The following is an 18195-nucleotide window of genomic DNA, read 5'->3' as shown; positions in this document are numbered from 1 at the left end:
GCAACCATTCTGATAATTTTACGATGAAAGTGCGAGTTACGGAGAATTTGGCGATATCAAGTGAAATTATTGCCTGGCTTTGAAAAGAGGAAAATGTACGAGGCGGGTAGGCGATAGGCCGCGTGGGGCGACACCCCCCCCCCCCGAGTTACCTTTTTCTGACGGAAAATTTTATTTCTGGTGATGTGTTTAAAATGTCCGTGAGTTGGGGCTGTTGTGGTGTACCGTCGGGAAAAAGATGATGCAATGACGATCGATGGGCCGGCTGGGGCACACCGTCCGTTTATTGCATCATCTCCATATGGGCATTGGGAAACGTTCACATTTAATACATTCACTATTCATGGCTCGATCATCGTGTGAGGCGAGTTTGTCGTGGCAACAGAAACCTCCAGCTTAGTGTTTTCTGCTATTTGTATTGTGAAACTGGGATCAAATAGTGTTGCCGTGCATGTGACGCATGGTCAAGTTCCTTTCTGGGAAGTTTTGAGCATTTAGTTAATGATAAACTTTGATTGGATCTGGTTCATCACAATTATCTGTAAAAATGTTTTAATTATAGTCAATGTGACAAGTCAAATTTCAACAACCACTTCCTATTATTCACTGTTCAATTTCTTGCTTAGCTTGAATGAATCAGCTATCTTTTGTATGTAGATTGCCCTGTGAGTGTTGACATAATTGTGGCAGTGACGTCAACGCCCACAAATCGGGAGTGGTGATTGGTCAATGAGAGACACACCTCCAAATCGTCGGTGCGGATCCGGGCCAGCTGTGCAGCTGCAAAAATACTGGTACCCGATGATGGTCATACCAGCTAAGCGCAATAGTTTTGTATGTGCATCCGGCTGGCTTTCTTTGACGAATCTCTGCAAGGAAGCGTAGCGTAGGCTATTGAACTGACGGTAGCACGCATATAACCTTGTTGTCACCGAAGGCCTGCTGGAGTCATCTTCCAAGTCACAAATAACGGCTTAAATTGGCTTTTTACCGCCGGTATCCTGCAGTCATCACTCCCCAAGATACAGACGTAAGTAATAATATTTGTAGGCTCCCTTTACATGCTTTATGTTGTCACGTTTTTGCTGTACAGAGGTCAGTCTACCAAGCTAACGTGGGTTAATTGATTTTTGTCTCGAATTGCCGTTCCATTTTATAGTTTCCTGTCTTTTCTGTCAATTCTGTCTCTGCACTGTACTAGCCTAGCGCCTGTACCACGTGAGATACATATACGAGACATTTCTGAAAGAGTTCCATACACGAACAGCAACCATCAGCGTGAACAGAAACATGGAAAGGAGTAATTGCAGAATACCCCACCACTCTAAAAAACGAATCCTGATAATGGTGGTAAACATGGTAAATGATATCTCTGAAAAAGTTCCGTACACAGACATCAACCGAGACTCTGTGCGCAAGCCCTTATGTGAAACTGGTCTGAAGAATTAGAGGTCTGCTTTAACTTGGATTTCCCAGCTAAATTTGAATGTAGGACATGTAGGACATGGTGACTTCCATCGCTGCGCCCATAAAGCGATCTGATCTTAGCCTGATTTACTTGAGATCGAACCCATTTTTCTTCCTGCCCTGGGACCAAGTTGACATGGGACTGATTTAACTTGGACCGAGTTGACTTGAAAGGGTTTTGCCCAGTCATGTTTACTGGTGGCAGAAGTGGCCAGTGGCCCCCCACTGTGTCAACTGAAGGGGAGATGCCCCCCCCCCACTTTTCACGGGGTGCAGCTTAATGGATTGGCCTATTAACCCTGACAGTCCCAAATCCTCCAATTTCAATACGATTTTACATACGCCCTTGGGGGGTTAGGTTAATGGCTGATGCCTGATGTTCCTCCAACTTCTACTGCCGCTGATCATGTCTCATGATCAAACGTTAGCAAAGAAGTTTTTTAAATACATGTAAACAATACTCAATGGTACCAGAGAGGTTTGCTGTACAGTGTACATGTGCCAGAATTACAGAGAATGACTTGTGTTTTACATTTAGGTGTTGTAAACTTAACACTTTTTTGGCATCTTTTTCGTCCATTTCTACAGGCCTTCAATTTCTGGTGACTTCTTCCTTTTATTTGTCCTAAAAGTCCTCAATCTTTCACAGATGAAGGATAGAGAATTTATTTTTAAAAATGAAGGTAGAAAATCACTTTACCTTTAGCTGTAGTTACTAAATGCCCTAGCCCATTGAGGGTTTATTTTACAACACGTTATTAAAGTACATGTATAGTACTTTAAGTATCTAAATGTGTCCATCATGAACTAGCATTGAACCCTGTTAAAGCATGCACTCTGTGTGAGTCGCTATTAACCACTTTGGACATACATGTATAATGTACGGATGCAAAATAGCCCACTGTGGGTCAAGGAGTGGGCATGTTTTGAGGGAAATACTGTCATTTGAATTCAATGTGATGAAAGAACAATAATAGTCGTAACATGGCATCAACCACAGAGGAAAAAGGCTTGATCTCAATTTCCAAATGCAACATGGACGTCAGCAAGTTTAAAAAGTAGCACCTGTTGAGTTTAATGAGTTGTTGTTGAGTAGTGCCTTCCCAGTGGGAAGGTTGAAAAAGTAGGGTTCAAAACTTGGTGATGTGTATGACACTCGAAAATTGTGATGGTCCAGTTGGAATTCTTCCCTCTGGATAACAGCTTGGAAAGATTGTGAGGACAGGCCATAGGGTGATAAAGTCATTTGGGTCAATCTAGTCTGCATGTCATTGGCTTACAACTTAAAAAGGGGTGAACTTGATGTTCAGTATAAAAAGAGCAAACGTGGGGTGCCTGACATGCCAGGTTAAAACCTGGAAATATGGCCCAATGAATATAAGACCAGCTTTGTATCGCAGGAAATGTTGACTGTGCACTTGATAGGGTCTGTACAAGGAAAGGTCATTACATTGTAGCGAACACCAGAGGTTGTACAGGTTCATGGTCCATGCACACATATCATTAGTTCTTAGGAAGCCATGGATGGCAAACTGGACTAGATGGCCACCAGATAATATTCATTGTCTAGCATAGGATCATTTGACCATGATATGGCTCAAAAGTCCAAGTTGTGATAACGAACGGTTTGGATTTTGACCTCTTACACTTGGACTTGAACTTGAAATCTCAACTCTATTTTTTCTCTAAAATACTTTCTGGGTGCAAACATGCAAGGTTTCATCAAGCATGAAAGTTCTTTCCATTACCAACTGTGTTCTAAAGAGCATTGAAAATTGGTGCATTTCTGCATTCCTGTCATTTCCCCATATTGTACTTGATAAATCCCCTCAGATATTGCTTGGCAGCCCTAGCAATCCTGTGGGAGGAGCTACAGTACATGTACATGTATAATGTAGACCTACAGTATGTGAATTAAATGGGTAATGATGACCAGTTGCAGCTGTAGCTAGCTAGTGGTTTTCATACAGGCCAATATGTTATTCCCAAATGGAACCAAGTTGGATGTATAAAAAATGTTACCAAAGCCAACTGAAGGCACGAAAATCCCACAATGGATTTTTTTCTCATACCAGCACTAACTTCAGCACTGTATACATGTATGTGAGTAGCTAGACCGTCTGCTGATACATGTGATTCCAACAAAATGTACACGTACATGTTGAATATGTATACAGTTTACCTGTGCAAATGTTAAACACAGCTGTGCAATTTCAAAAAAGTTCTGTGCATTTGGATTTCCAAACATACCGGTACATGTAATCAAGTACCACGCATGATTAGCAACGTGGTACATGTATGTATGTATACATATGTATGTGCAGCACATCGTTCAGGTACATGTATACACGTACATTTTATCTTTTTGTCCCTGTCTGCAACAAGACACAATAAATGACAGCTGGTGGTTTATAAAATCATTTTCTCTGTATTTCCTGTAAGTTGAAAATTCATCCTAAGAAACCAAACAGACACCAATAACGCTATTTGTGTCATGATATTTGATAAATGTTCACATAGCTAAGTATTGTACAGCATACTGCATAAGTACAACACACAGTCAGCATAGCTGTTTATTGCACCTGCCATTTTGATTGAGCCAATTACTTTCAATGGGCTGTACTTTTAATCTTTTGTCAACTGCACATGGGTTACATATTGGAAGGCATGGAGGTAACAGTGATAGTAGACTGTCATATTTGCTTACAGAGATCTGCTTGTGTGGAGGATTAGATGCAGCCCAACATCTCCTGCAGTGGCATCATTAATCTATTCCCCATACTCAGCCAAGACACTTCACTTCCATGCACATACATGTAATCTTCCTTGACTGCCACAGATGTTATTGGTGGTCCGAAATAAGATTATTCAAATCAATTGTACAGCAACAATTTTTAAAGGGTTGTTATTGTTGGAATACCAAAGGGTTCTCATTTTACATTCATATATTAGTATATACAACAAAGGAGTATTCATTTCTATCTCAATTTTGATCTGTAAATGGTTTTTCTCTATAACAGACTTACAGGCTATAAATGCAACTTAGACTTAAGGTAACAAAACAAAATACAAAAACACAACTCTCCCCATCCATTTTGAAATAAAGCAAAAAAGTGTCTAGTCCAATACTTATTCCATAGTTGTGGGGATCTTGTTGAAACCTATATGCATATGTTGTGGGAACCAGAAATGTTATGGGAACAATTTTTCCCCCTTAACTTGCTCTTGAACTTCTTGGCAAAAGAAACTTTTACCGATACAGAAAAAAGCTCTGAACAGTGAACCTTTGTATATATACATGTACGTGCAATTTTAGTTTGCTATTTTTTGACACTGTATCAAGGTAGTAAGGGCACCTGTCATAGTTTTACTTTAAAATGAAATTATGCAGTGTGCATGCCAGTAAGAGCAAGATAGGGTGAGAAACTCATCAACAAATTTAAGCGGAACTCATCAAATTCTTCCCTGACATGCTGACTTGGAAATCATCAACAGCTGCAAGAAAAGTGCCAGGCCTCAGTTAACACACTACCAACACCATCAAGTCATAACCATGACATCATTTGCAGGTACACATGTGTATGTACAAAGCATTTTCTGATCATCTGTATTGATAAGGGAATAGATACATGTATGTACTTGGCCAGTCTTAGGAGAATGGACACGACTAATGCCTGAGCCACAGGCAAGGGCATTACCAGTGTTTGTTCTCCTGAGCAAGGTCTAAAACATTATTTTAAACGTTAGTTTAAGACCAGCCAAGCACATTTATTATATTTATTCCCATTCATTAATACCTTTTTACTCTGAGAGTCAAAAGAGGTCAACACATGATGGATTTCCCGCAATTTTGTTGTAAAATATTACTATCATTTTCCCGAACACCCCATCCGTTTTATGGTATATTCCTATTGAAAGTTGTCCAATAGAATCCCCTTCAAAGAACTTGACATGCACGTGTTGCATCGTGTGCGCACAGACTCCTGACCAATCTGGCCTAATCAAACCTGTCTCGTATCCATGTACTAGCGCATGATTTACATGGCAGGCATTATATCATTTCTCCGCAAACGTATGTCATGTTAATACATGGTCACGTAATGTGTTTCGACCAATAGGAATGGAAAAACTGTCCTAAGTACACCGTATTTATGAATATACATGAATGCATTAAAGACTGACAATTCCTGGATACATGAATGGAGTTTCTTGCATTTGAATGTGTCATGCCATGAGCTTTACATGTACATGTACGTGTACATGCAATATATTGCAATGTACTGATGTAAAGCATGAAATGATTGCAATGCACTTTTTGCCATCAATTAAAGCTGTGTCAAGACACTATCATGATGATGCCATGCTACTGGTATAGATGTAAAGACACAATGTTTAAAGATTTACTGAAATGGTGCTTATTGCAAACAATTATGTGTTATATGTACATTTGCTCACTGTCTACAAGGCCCCCCCAAAAGTCTCCGGTTTCTGGTCACCGCGCGCGTCGGCAATATAAAGAATTTTTTATTTGGCATGAAATGATTTCCAAAAGCACCCAAATTCAGTTGAGCAGCAAGATTTCTGCTACCGCGAAATTTTAACGTGTTTTCAATGGGTGGGGTTGAGTAATATGTACGGTTAAGGAATCTCCTAGGCCTCCATACATTTCAATCGGGCACTCTTAACAGATGACGTCATTCGTGTATCTTTATATCTTTATACCAAGGCCATGTCGGAATCAATTGGCTGTGGCTCGATATTGCATGATTCTATGGGAACTAACTGTGGATGCTGCCAAATACTCGGTGTAATTCCGGCCGTAGCCAATTGATTCAAACCCGGGCCCACGTCTCTGAACCAGACAAACGAGGTGCAGTCTATGGGTGGGCCAGTCTATTTCAGTGTCGGTACATACACATGCAGTGCATGCAGTGGCGATGGACATCGCTTTACGACAATACATGTAACAACTCATGCATCGTCACTTGCCAAGAACAAAGTTAGATAAGAGTGAGAGGAGATCTTATTTTCTGAGCTGAATTTTTTCCCCGATATTTTATATGCAACTTATTTCTTATAAGCTAAACAGAAAACATTGCGCACAGGACATCACATACATGTACATGTACCTCATGAGAAGTTTTTTTTCATTCTGACCCTGGAGCTGAACTGTTTTGATTTATTTTTTCATAGGCTCTTTGACGTGCAACTTGTTTCCTCTAAGCTAAAGCAGAAAACTATGTGCAAAGAATGTCAAGTCATGAGAATTTCATTTAAAACTGAAAACTGGAGCAGAACATTTATTTTTCACATATTATTTTTCCATGGTTGTGCTACTGTATTTTTAACAAGCTCAATCTTGCCAAAAATAGAAGCTTCGTTTGAGTGAGATGACTGAAACATCGCCTCTCGTCATATTTTATGATCATTTTATTAATTCAAAGTTTTTAATTCACACTTCTCGTAGTAAGAAGGCCATGTGCTTTAAAATACATGTATACGTACATGTACATCACTTCTAAGGAAAAAAAAGGCTGCCTCACCGCACCACTTTTGGAGCAAGCCCGTGACCAGAAACCGGAGTCTTTTTGGGGGGCTAATCTGTGAAATCAAAGAAACAAATTGTTCACCATGTTAGTCCCCTAATGTTGATAATGCCAACAGATCAGATTTTAGTTTCAACAGTGCCAGTTGTGTTTACGTTAATACTGGAGCTCCCTGCATCATGATGCTGAGGTGGTCAGCTTTTTGTATGTGCTTCATACTACAGACAATTGTGAAAGTGAAGCAAATTTGACGTCGTGAAAGATTTGCAGCCAAATTTCGCTCAAGTTAAGTATTTTCAACTTTTGCGACTTTGCTGTGCGAATATTTGACTTGATGTCACAAATCCACATTATTGTGTTCACTTTTACACCAAGTATGAACCAGCTGTTATTAGTTATTACTGATCTTCCCTGGACAAGCCCTTAAAAAATACATCCTCCAGAGCCAAGGAACATAGAAAAAAATAAAATCATTGGACATAAAGAAGGATTTGATTAAAAAATAAGCAGAACAAAAATTTATCAGGCTCAAGAAACTCCTGTTCTATCCCACTCTGCTTCCATAGCACTACAACAGAAATGTGATTCTCTAAAAAACACAGTAACTGTAGAGCTGAGGATGTACCGGTGTGTTTTGTTGAAAGTGTGCTACATTATAAAGACAAAGCTCCTGTATCAAGGGCTGCGACCTGCAAGTAAGAACATCACATGTTTGTATCACCCTGAAGATTGTAATGTAATGAGAGGATTCAGAACAATACCATTACATACGTGTGTACCATAGGTTCACGCACTTCAACTTGATACATGCACATGTACAATGTACAGTGCAGTGTTACATTACCAGGGTGACTCTCTGCACAGTCAGCAGCACAGCTGATGCAATCTTGACCTGGGGTCGAGGGGAGGGGGGAGTCTTGCCACCTGTCAACGACAGTAGCAACAAAAAGGACAGGTTGTTTCTGGTCTGTTTCTATTCTAATTGCTCTACGATCGTACATTGCCTCAGTGCACCAGACAAGTATAATGTGAGTACTGTTACATGTACATGTACTGGTAGGTATATGATTTCTATTTTCCTAGGTGAAATGTTGTTGATTAAGCCATGTACATGTAATGCATTTTGTCTGTCAGTGGCTTGGGAAGAATTGAATTGAGCAGCAGACATACTGTACATACATGTATGTTAACATTATGGAATGGGTTCATGTGTAGTAAGGTATGTTATGACAAGCACAAAGAATTTAAACAACTCCATTTGCATGAGAAGGAAAGTTATGAGCCCCTGTGGTGCCAGCTTTTGTTGTAGATTGAGGAGAGAAGCAGCCCATCATGGTGTCTGCCAGTGCTTGGCCAGTAATGAATAGGGTATCATTTTAACACTACAAGATCGTGTTCCTTCCTCCATGTTCAGATTGATCATTGGCCAAGCTTGGTGAGAGATATGAGTGCAACTCCAATGGCAAGGAGGAGGAAACAGCTAAATTACTGCAAGAAATCTGAACAGATGAACACTAGACTACAAAGTGATAAAAGGTCACGGAATTCTGGCAGTAATTTCCAAGAGACCAATCAACAGTGAGCTGAATTACACTCATCATCAGGGATACAGCATACCTCTGTACATACAAGTTTTCTTTTGTATTTTAGGTATGTGGCAACAAAATGTTGCATGAATAGTTGTTGTTTGTATTTCATTATGTGTAATTTCTTGTCTAAATACTTTAAGTCATATTTCATGTAACCTTTTGCACTTTGTACATTTTCCTTTTATATAATTTTTCTCTTTTTGGATGCAATTCATCATCTTAATTTTTTTACTAAATTTGTGGATTTTTTTCCAACACAGCATCCCTAGAAATAGTAAATATACTTGTATTTGGGTATTCGTATGCATGATAATGAATACTCACGTGGGTAATTCCAGAAATTAGGGGTCCAAAAGTGTGACATTTTCGTGTCCCTGTTAAATCTGACCTTTGTTATTTGACATGGAAATATCACCGGACTTGATTTCAAACTATTACTATTTGTTTGACAGGCAATTTGCATTAATTCATGGCTCTTGGAAATTAGAAAATGTGTTCTGAAATTACAAAATCATACCTCCAGTATGTCAGATGTGACAGGGACATAAAAAAGATGGACCCCTAATTTCTGGAATTACTCATATGTGAACAAACTTTGCATACTTTTTTTGTCTTTGTCTTCTGCAGGGCCATGGAAAAAGCCTGAAATCTGTGCAATACCAAAGTTCTGGACCGAAAAAAATTGTAGTGATAATATTTCTTGTGTCAGAAAAATTGCTTTTTAACATTTCTGGCCTCACATTACAAGGAAAACATACCTTGCTTGTGGTCTTTTCTGACATACATGAATTCTTTGTTTTTATAATGAAGTGAGCTGTTGAATATATAATCCAAATTTCTAAGTTTGTGAAATTAAAAGAAGACATAGGATTTTTGGAAGGAACAGTATATAATTCCTGATTCAAAATGGTGGGATTTAAACCCACTGAGATACCACCCACTCTGGGCATGAAGTTCATCAGTGCAGGATTGGCAGCATGTATTGCTGATGCAGCTACATTCCCCTTGGATACAGCCAAAGTAAGACTACAGGTGAGAACTGTGAAGTCTTGTGATTTTGGTTTTCAAATAGACCTAATGCTTGAATGTGGAGAGAGATATTTGGTGTGGTTCTTCCTCCCATGTTTGGTACATGTAACATGCCATTGAAGACGCTGCTTTTGTGAGTAGACTGCACACATGTACATACATTGTACATATACCCTACTTGTATTCAATTGGTGCTTGCAGCTGATAAATTGCCTAAGTGTCCATGAAGACCCTACCATGTTGCTTTTAGTTCCCACAGAGTTCTTACTAATGTGGGAGTCTTGGAATTCCCCAGTTATATCAGCAAATTACAATGTGACCTTTGAACCATATGCACCTGCACACTTACGATGTACATGTACTTTCTAAATGTCATGCCTGTCAGCTGGAAGTAGCCTACATTGTTATACTTTTTGGCAGGACTGAAGAAGTTTGGTGGGCTGTCGAGGTTTTTTCAGCAAACTGCAGCTAGACAAATGTGTGGATAGATCATGGCAAAGGCTTTGTTGGGTATCACACAGTTATCAGCGTTTTACACATATTGTCCCAGAGGTTTCTTCTCAACAATTATTTTGACAGTGAATTAAAGGGAATCCAGCCCATGTAAAGTACCCAAGTCTTGTGCCTGCCCTGCTGTTTGTTTTGTGTCTGAGTTTCCAAATCCTGCTTTATTGGCAAATGGGCCTCCACCCTCTGCACAACCTTGGCAGGGGAACCAGACTGCTACACTGAGATGTACAAGATCTCACCATGATTGGCCATGCTCTCCCAAATGTTTTTGAGGATGTAGCAAGATCATGTGTGAGTGTGATGGGAGTTGAACTGATATTCTTAGCCTTAGCAGTGTTGTACCAGTTGATACATTTTTTGTATGGTTTTCTCATTGTTACAAAAAAAAGATTCAAGGTGAGAGTGCCTCAGCCCAGAAGAATTCATTCTCCTTTTCCAAAGCAAGAGAGGAGAAAGCAAAATTCCAGTATCGTGGCATCTTTGGAACCATCACCACCATCATCCGGCAGGAAGGGCCTCGCAGTCTGTACAATGGTCTGGTGCCCGGCCTCCAACGCCAGATGTGTTTTGCCTCTGTCCGAATCGGACTGTATGATTCAGTGAAACAGGTGTACACAGGTAGTCTCTACGGTAGTCATGGTGGGTTTATTCTTGTCCTTTTTCTCTGTCATCATTGTGCTTGACTTGCAACACATCGCTTCAATTGTTGATCATAGCAACTGCATCACAATGAAATGCCAAGTTACACAGTCTTTACTTACATGTAACAAAGCACCAGCCATCTTTTTTTCCAAAATTGAAGGGATTACAATGGCAACAATCTGACCTGTTAATTGAAAAGATTTAAGCAAGGTCATCCATTGAAATCTTTGGAGCATTGCCATTTATCACCTCTGAATTGCTTGGAACATACCCTTGGCTTAATTTGCATGTTCTTGAGAACATTTCAAAATTCACTGCTGCATAAAATGTCAGCTTTTCTACATGTACATGTATACGCTTAATGTTCACAGCAATTCGCATACCTTGTGAGAGTGTGAGAGGCAGCTCTTTCATTGAGACATTATAATTCTGTATGTGTATGCTCATATTTTTAGTGAACATCTGTGATATTTTGTGTGAACTATAGGAGTTAAATGTTACAACTGATTTAGTGGAAGAATTCATCATTAGCAGAAGAGAGTGCATGATGGCAGTGATGAAGGATTTGATAAACCTGTTTTGATGTAGTATTCATGAGTTTTGAAAACCCTTTCCTTAAATTGTTGGCCATTATAGGTAATTCCAGAAATTAGGGATCCAAAAGTGTGACATTTTCGTGTCCCTGTTACATCAGACCTTTGTTATTGGACATGGAAATATCCTTGGAATTGATTTCGGACTATCACTATTTATTTGGCAGGTAATTTCTATTAATTCATCACTCTTGAAACTCAGAAATGTATTCTGAACTTACAAAATCACATGTCAGATGTGACAGGGACACAAAAAATGGACCCCTTAATTTCTGGAATTACCCTTATAGAAATCAGGTCCAAAACATGAGACATTTTTGTGTATCTGATTCACTTGACCTCTTTAATTTGACAAGGAATTACAATTAAAATCAACTTCAAAAGATGTTTAATTTGTTTGGCAGATAGTTACTTTATCATTCTTGAAATCACAGAATCTGTTCTGAGTTTACAAAATCATATATCAGCAGTGATAGAACTTATAGAATGACCCAAATACTCTGCATTTTTTAGACTTGAAAGTTAAAAAAAGTTTCATTCAAATCTGATTCAATCAATATTAACCTGAAGTTGATTTGGCATGGAATAACCTGGAACATGTTGAGCTACTTGTCATGACATGACTTGCTCTACAGGTACATTTTCATTGCATTACAGTTTTGACAATTTAAGGCCTATCTACATACATATTTAGACAAAAAAATGACATATGTAGTGCACCAATCTAGTAGGATATCTCTTTATGCTCAGCCTGGTTAATTTTGGAAAACAATATTTTAATTTTTTGAATTTTTCCCCTAACCACCGTGTGTTTTTTCACTTACATGTATGTGCCAAGATTTCTGTTAGGTTGGGTACATATCATTGGCACATCTTTTCAAATAAATTATTTTGGATGTTAGTACAAGCTGTTGTACTTATGCCTGTATAAAATATTAACGTTAATATCAATAATGTCAAACTTGATTTCTTTTAAAGGTTACTTGGGAATGAACATTGTGACAAGAATCTTGGCCGGTATCACAACAGGGGCACTGGCAGTGACGTTGGCTCAGCCAACAGACGTGGTGAAAGTACGCATGCAAGCACAGAATAACATTGACCCCACCAAACCAAAGCGCTACACAGGAGCCATGCATGCATACAAGACAATAGCTCAGACTGAAGGTGTCAAGGGTCTATGGAAAGGTGAGAAGTCATCAGACTGTTGATCGACCCATCATGATGCATAATTTGACCATATAGCCAAAGAGTAATTATCGTAACTACTTCTGTACAGTCCTTTGTTTTCACGCTTTGGAAATTTAGCTGGCACATTTAGTATGAGTATCATAGCACAACATGCCATGATACTCATATCCACTGCCATTGTGGCTATGAACAAAGCCATGATGACTGCTGACCATATGACTATCACAGTCACTAGTATGCAGGCACATGGCATGTTGTCAACTAATCACTAGTCCATCAGTGGTCTACATGTATGATTGACTTCGTCAATACTGAGTGGACACATGTTTAGTGGTGTAAATCCATGCTGGCGAGTGCTTTGATGGGAGATGGCACAAAAATAGGAGGTGAGGGGAGAAGGGGGGCACCCCATTAACTAGAGGGCGCTGTTCATGATAAAGATGTACTGTGACGTACGGTCTGTTTGCCCTAATCTTGTGTGGAAACAGTATTCTGGACAAACTGGTCTTGGGCTAGTTCAAAGTTACCTGAACTAACAATTTCAGTTTTACGTTACTGAAATGTGTTTGTGAGGGAGGATGTGATCATCTGGCCCATACCCCCTTGCCATAACGAGGGATATGTTCTCCACTGCCTGATTTACATGTACATGTATTGTATGCGTATGTTTGTCTTCTTATCAGTTACATGCACATTGTCACTGCATTTGCTCTTTCAAGAACAAGCTGCTACTTTCATTACTGAATAACCTTTTGAGTATACAGACACAAAGGGACAAGCATATTAACAACATTCTTGATATTCGTGGACTTCCATGAGGTCATCATATTGTCAATCAGCTACTTTCATTTATTTCAGTTAAAATGAACTGTAGGATACATTTATTTTTTTTTGGTGTTGTAAGGATTTGTAAAGCATGGAGTGCAGCACACGTGCTACTGTGTTTAAACATGTTCACTCTTAACAAAAGTCACTATTGTTAGTAAATCATTTTCTCTCTACGTGGTTTTCAAAGGCACATTTCCCAATATTGCACGGAATGCCATAGTCAACGCTAGTGAGTTAGTGGCCTATGACATGATCAAAGAGCGGATTCTGCGGACTGGACTCCTAGCTGACATGTTCCCCTGCCACTTCCTCTCAGCATTCGGTGCTGGGTTTGTCACTACGTGTGTTGCCTCTCCTGTTGATGTGGTCAAAACCAGGTACATGAACTCCCCACCAGGCCAGTACAAAGGGGCCATTGATGTTGCAGTCAAGATGTTCAGGGAAGGTGGTCCCATGGCGTTCTATAAAGGGTAAGGTGGAATGTCACTTGGCTCTGCACAGATTTTGGTGATTTTTATTTTCTCAAATTTCACGGACGCCTACTAAACTTAAAGTTAATTTAACCCTAACCCTCCTGAATCCTTCACCTGTTGGAGGATTGAGGAGGGTTAGGGTTAAGAGAGCAAAAAAACTTTCTGATGGTATACAAAGTTATAAATAATTCCAATTTTTTACAGTCGTTCTGTGGAAGTCATTAGAAAGAGTGCCAAAGTAAAGAAAGAGCCACAAAGGAGAAATCAAAGGGGAAAAAGACAAATTTCAGGCTCTCAGATTGTCATTGATACAGTTGAGGTTTTTGTTGAAGTTGTTAAAGAAAAAGGTAAGGGGAAATTTGCTTCAGGCACACGGTTCACAAAAACTGAAACAAGCTGTTAATGTAGCTCATTGTTCTACTTGGAGCTACATGTAGCTTATAGGGTCATCCATTTTTCATCATTTTCACAAACATTATTTACCTGCTGAAATTGTTTTTTTCCTCATCTTCTGCTCCCCAGATTCATGCCAAATTTTGTACGCCTTGGTTCCTGGAACATTGCCATGTTTGTCTGCTTTGAGCAACTGAAACGAGGCTGTGTGCTCCTATTCAACTAGCACCCCTAGTTTAAGTTAGGTCAGTGACTTTCAGCAAGCAGATTGCAAATATGTCCTAACTCTTAAATGATCAAGCTGTTTTTAAATGTGTGGAATGGTGGGAAGGAATGTAATCATTAAAATAGAACCACCCTTTCCTTCAAAATGGTTGTCTGTCAGCAGACTTTGTGAAAATTGGATGCACTGTTTTCAAGAAATGCTAACTTTCCCAACTAAACGTGTTTAGTGTTTGAATTGACATGGGTAAAAGCATGAACCTTGGAAGACCACAACAATGAACATTGTGTCAGAGTGAATTGAATTTCACAGATGAACTTATAATGGAAGTCGTAACATGCATTGGAAATTTCAAAAAGATTAATTGGAATGCTTCCATACGGATACATGTACCTGCATAGCAATTGATTCCAGTCACAAGTCCTCAGCAAGTACATGTATTATACAACACGTGCATAAATCCCTGTCAGGGAATTGGTGGATCATTGATAACATGTTCTTGATGGAAAATATCTCTACTGATTGCTGTGATATGGTCCAACTTTCACCAAGCCTATTATTTTAGTTTACAATGTATTTCTAAATGAAACAGCTATGAAATAAGGTACAAAATTTACTCAAGACTACAGGAACATGCTTATTTGGATTTGACAAGATCCTATAGTGATGAATGTGTGGGACACTTACTGTAGACTGGCAAAATGAACCACCAAAAAAATCTCCACCTAACGTTTCATTTGGGAGTCAGGTTGGTGCAGTGTTTCTTTCTTCGCCTTCCACCTCTTGGGGCTTTGGTTCGAATCCAGCTGACTTTGTGGGTTTTCCCCAAAACATTTCTCTGGGGTTTTCCTTCCACCTCTAAAACTGAACAATTCTTCATTCATTATCATCCTGTAATTGGCGTTAAATGATGATCAGATATAACTAAATAAATAAATGCAGATGTAACAAAAATGGGAAGTGCATTCCATGTATTTCACATTGTTGTATTAGTTTTAATGTTAATGGGGGAGGGGTTTGTGACAATAATAAGTGGGTTCAGCCTTCAATAATTTGATTGATTTCCTTCAGACAGTGTTTAAATACCACCGCCACCTCATTTAGAGGTGGACTTCCCACTAGGAAACTTGGGATTGTTCAGTTTTATTCAAACTTTGCATGTTTTTTGTAGTCTTAAATTGTGGAAACTGGTTTGTTTTATAAATTAATTGATCGACAGTTCGTGGATTTGTTAGAGGATGCCACTTTTAAAAAGATAAATGATGAGATTTCATAACTTTGCAAGTTGCAAATTATGAAATCAATATGGTGCATCTGTCGTAAATGTAGGTCAGATATGAAAGGAGGCTGGGAGTCTTTCTCATTGAATTCCTAATACATGTACATGTGGTGAGTTATCTTGACATGTATGTGGTGTGGAAGTGTTGTAAGTGATTCCACATTTGCTGTAACAAACTTCTCATCGCCAGTTTAGACCAATTAATTCACATTATCCAAGAAACAATCTCGCCAAATCTCATGGTGTCACCAGTCATATCTGCACCACAATCTTCCATGTCTTGCATGTTAAGTGCACCACCAGTGCATGTTTTTATCCCATGTATGTGTACCAGATATGAGAAACTATCAATTTGTGGTGTGATTGAAAACTAGTGTGCATTGTATTAGTTTCTGCAATTGCATGAAATGTGTTCATGGTTGAGACAAGCACCATTTTGGTTGGCTGGCAACCGTAGTTGTTAATAGGTGTGATTTTGCATCCAGTCAGTGTTGTATTACGCACATTTTTGCAAGGTATTAGGAGAAAGCAATGCGATCCTTTGTTCTCGTTTATCATTTGTATTAGTTTAACATAATTTAAAACATACGCATCAAGTTACATGTATCAAGATATTGCCAGAATGAGCTATTTTTGTACAAGTTGATTGTACATGTACCTGCAATTTAATGTTACTATATTTATATATTAGATGTAGTATGTGCTGCCTGCACTGGAAGAATTCCAGAATTCAAAGGTAAACTTTTTTCATTAGACTATGAAAATTTATTTTAAAGTAATAATTGCTCTAAATCATTGCAAAGACATTTCATTCATTTGAAGTGCCTCAAGTGCCTGTAATTTGCATAATCATTTGCATATTTTGTAAATGATTATATTGGTGGCAGCAACATTTGATGCTGCACCTTGACAGGTAGTACATGTACTTGTATCAATTTTGTAGGTTTTTATCGCATGGAGATTGCTGTTAATTGTACAACAAAAATTTGTGAAAAGTGTGAAAGTGTAGCCGATTGTGTAGGTGCCATTATATCATCTCTATAAGAGTTTTCACTTTTGTAGATAATTGCAAGTTTTTTCATAACCAATCCCCATTTAGATTAAAATCTTCCTTACAAATCATCCAAAGGTAGTATTAGTTTCTAGGAAACATCAATTGAACACTATTTACAGTTTTATAAACTCTTAATTGTAGGTTATGGAAAAACCTGTGAATGCCTTATTCCTTGTGTTTTGAGTTATGAGAAATTCTCTTTGGGAGAAATTGGAATAAGTTGTGTGTAACGAGATTTATACATTGTATTGCATTGAAGCCAGATTTAGATCATTTTTTTTATCCGACCATTGTTATCTGTTTAAATTTTTGGAAGATATAAACTAATATTGGTGATGGTATTAAACAATTGGTGATGCTGGGATTCAACAGGGGATATAGAATAAGTATTTACTGTGATATTTCCAGAAACTGTAATCAGATAAAAAGATGACATGACAACACAAGCATTCGTTATCTATTTACAGCATATTCTGTATGGAGGGAATTGGTTTTTACATTGGCAGGTATTTTAAATTGTCAAAACTTACGTATTCAGTCAGGTAGGCCATATGTTACATAACTACCCAGGTTTGACTTTCAAACTGAGGGGATTTTCAAAAGCACAATTTTTATAAATGAATTATAGGAGTTTTTGATTTATTTCAACAAAGATCTTTAGGCTTCTCATTAAATATGAATTTATATTAAGGAGGAGATATTCATTCTTGCGGTTTCAGATTTCAATGCTCTTGTTGGTGTAATCTACCAAAACTTTTGTCAGGGATTGGACTGGGGCTTCAAATTACAGAGAATAATAAAGAGAGAGGTGTTTATTGGAACATTGATTTTATAATAAATTGCTTACGCTTGACATAGTGTTACTTTATGAAAAAGGAAGTGTTGGGTTTTTAATTAAAATTTGCCAAGCAAATTTTGTTATTGTAATATTTACTCATTTTTTGTGTTTGGCCATTTTAAGGGACATAGTTTGTTTTGTTTTTGTATGTGAATTCAGGAAAGGTTTGTTTAGGCTTTTCGCCGGGAGCCAGGGATCATTTGTAACTGGAAAGATTGCCCCTTCCATTGGTATTTGAATTTGTTCCTGTTCCACTTTTAGAGAATCACGCAAACAGCTGCAGAGTGTTCGTTCCAAAGGAGTATGCACATGAACTATTTCCACGATTTGGTTATTTAGGATTTCATGGTGACAGGTTACACTCACCACCATAGGCGTAAATCCGGATGGGGATTGACCGGGGGGTGGATCATTATCATTGATCGTGCCCCTACACTTTCCGTTTTGGAAAAAATTAAGGCCGGGTTGTGACGACTTTTTCGGACTTCCCAACAGCCAAATTGTATTCAGTAGCGCTTAGAAGCGGAGAACAGTTAAAAG

General features: G+C 38.5%; 1 protein-coding gene across 2 annotated transcripts; it reads left to right on the top strand.

Moving 5' to 3' along the window:
* The first annotated feature begins 644 nt into the window (after window positions 1–644).
* On the top strand, window positions 645–17730 carry LOC147799600 (putative mitochondrial transporter UCP3). Of its 2 annotated transcripts, none has more exons than XM_087134594.1 (7): window positions 645–1030; window positions 8428–8663; window positions 9230–9634; window positions 10531–10780; window positions 12355–12564; window positions 13583–13865; window positions 14391–17730. In XM_087134594.1, the coding sequence occupies exons 3-7, from the start codon at window positions 9509–9511 to the stop codon at window positions 14485–14487; spliced, it is 966 nt and encodes a 321-aa protein (XP_086990720.1). In that variant the 5' UTR covers window positions 645–1030; window positions 8428–8663; window positions 9230–9508; the 3' UTR covers window positions 14488–17730. The 2 variants fall into 2 exon arrangements, with proteins under 2 accessions (XP_086990720.1, XP_086990721.1); XM_087134595.1 differs by having other exon boundaries at window positions 656–1030; window positions 10531–10759.
* The last annotated feature ends 465 nt before the right edge of the window (window positions 17731–18195 follow it).

This window comes from Acanthaster planci, linkage group LG03 (genome assembly GCF_054643075.1).
Source record: "Acanthaster planci isolate LZ-2023a linkage group LG03, COTS_SCS, whole genome shotgun sequence".
NCBI classification, from domain to species: domain Eukaryota; kingdom Metazoa; phylum Echinodermata; class Asteroidea; order Valvatida; family Acanthasteridae; genus Acanthaster; species Acanthaster planci.
This window is presented reverse-complemented; position numbering and strand designations above follow the sequence as displayed.

Coding starts and splice junctions, on each gene's coding strand:
- LOC147799600 (XM_087134594.1), top strand. CDS start 9,509: ATGGTGGGATTTAAACCCACTGAGATACCACCCACTCTGGGCATGAAG. Junction 9,635..10,530: donor CAGCCAAAGTAAGACTACAG/GTGAGAACTGTG, acceptor TACAAAAAAAAG/ATTCAAGGTGAGAGTGCCTC. Junction 13,866..14,390: donor CCCATGGCGTTCTATAAAGG/GTAAGGTGGAAT, acceptor TCTGCTCCCCAG/ATTCATGCCAAATTTTGTAC.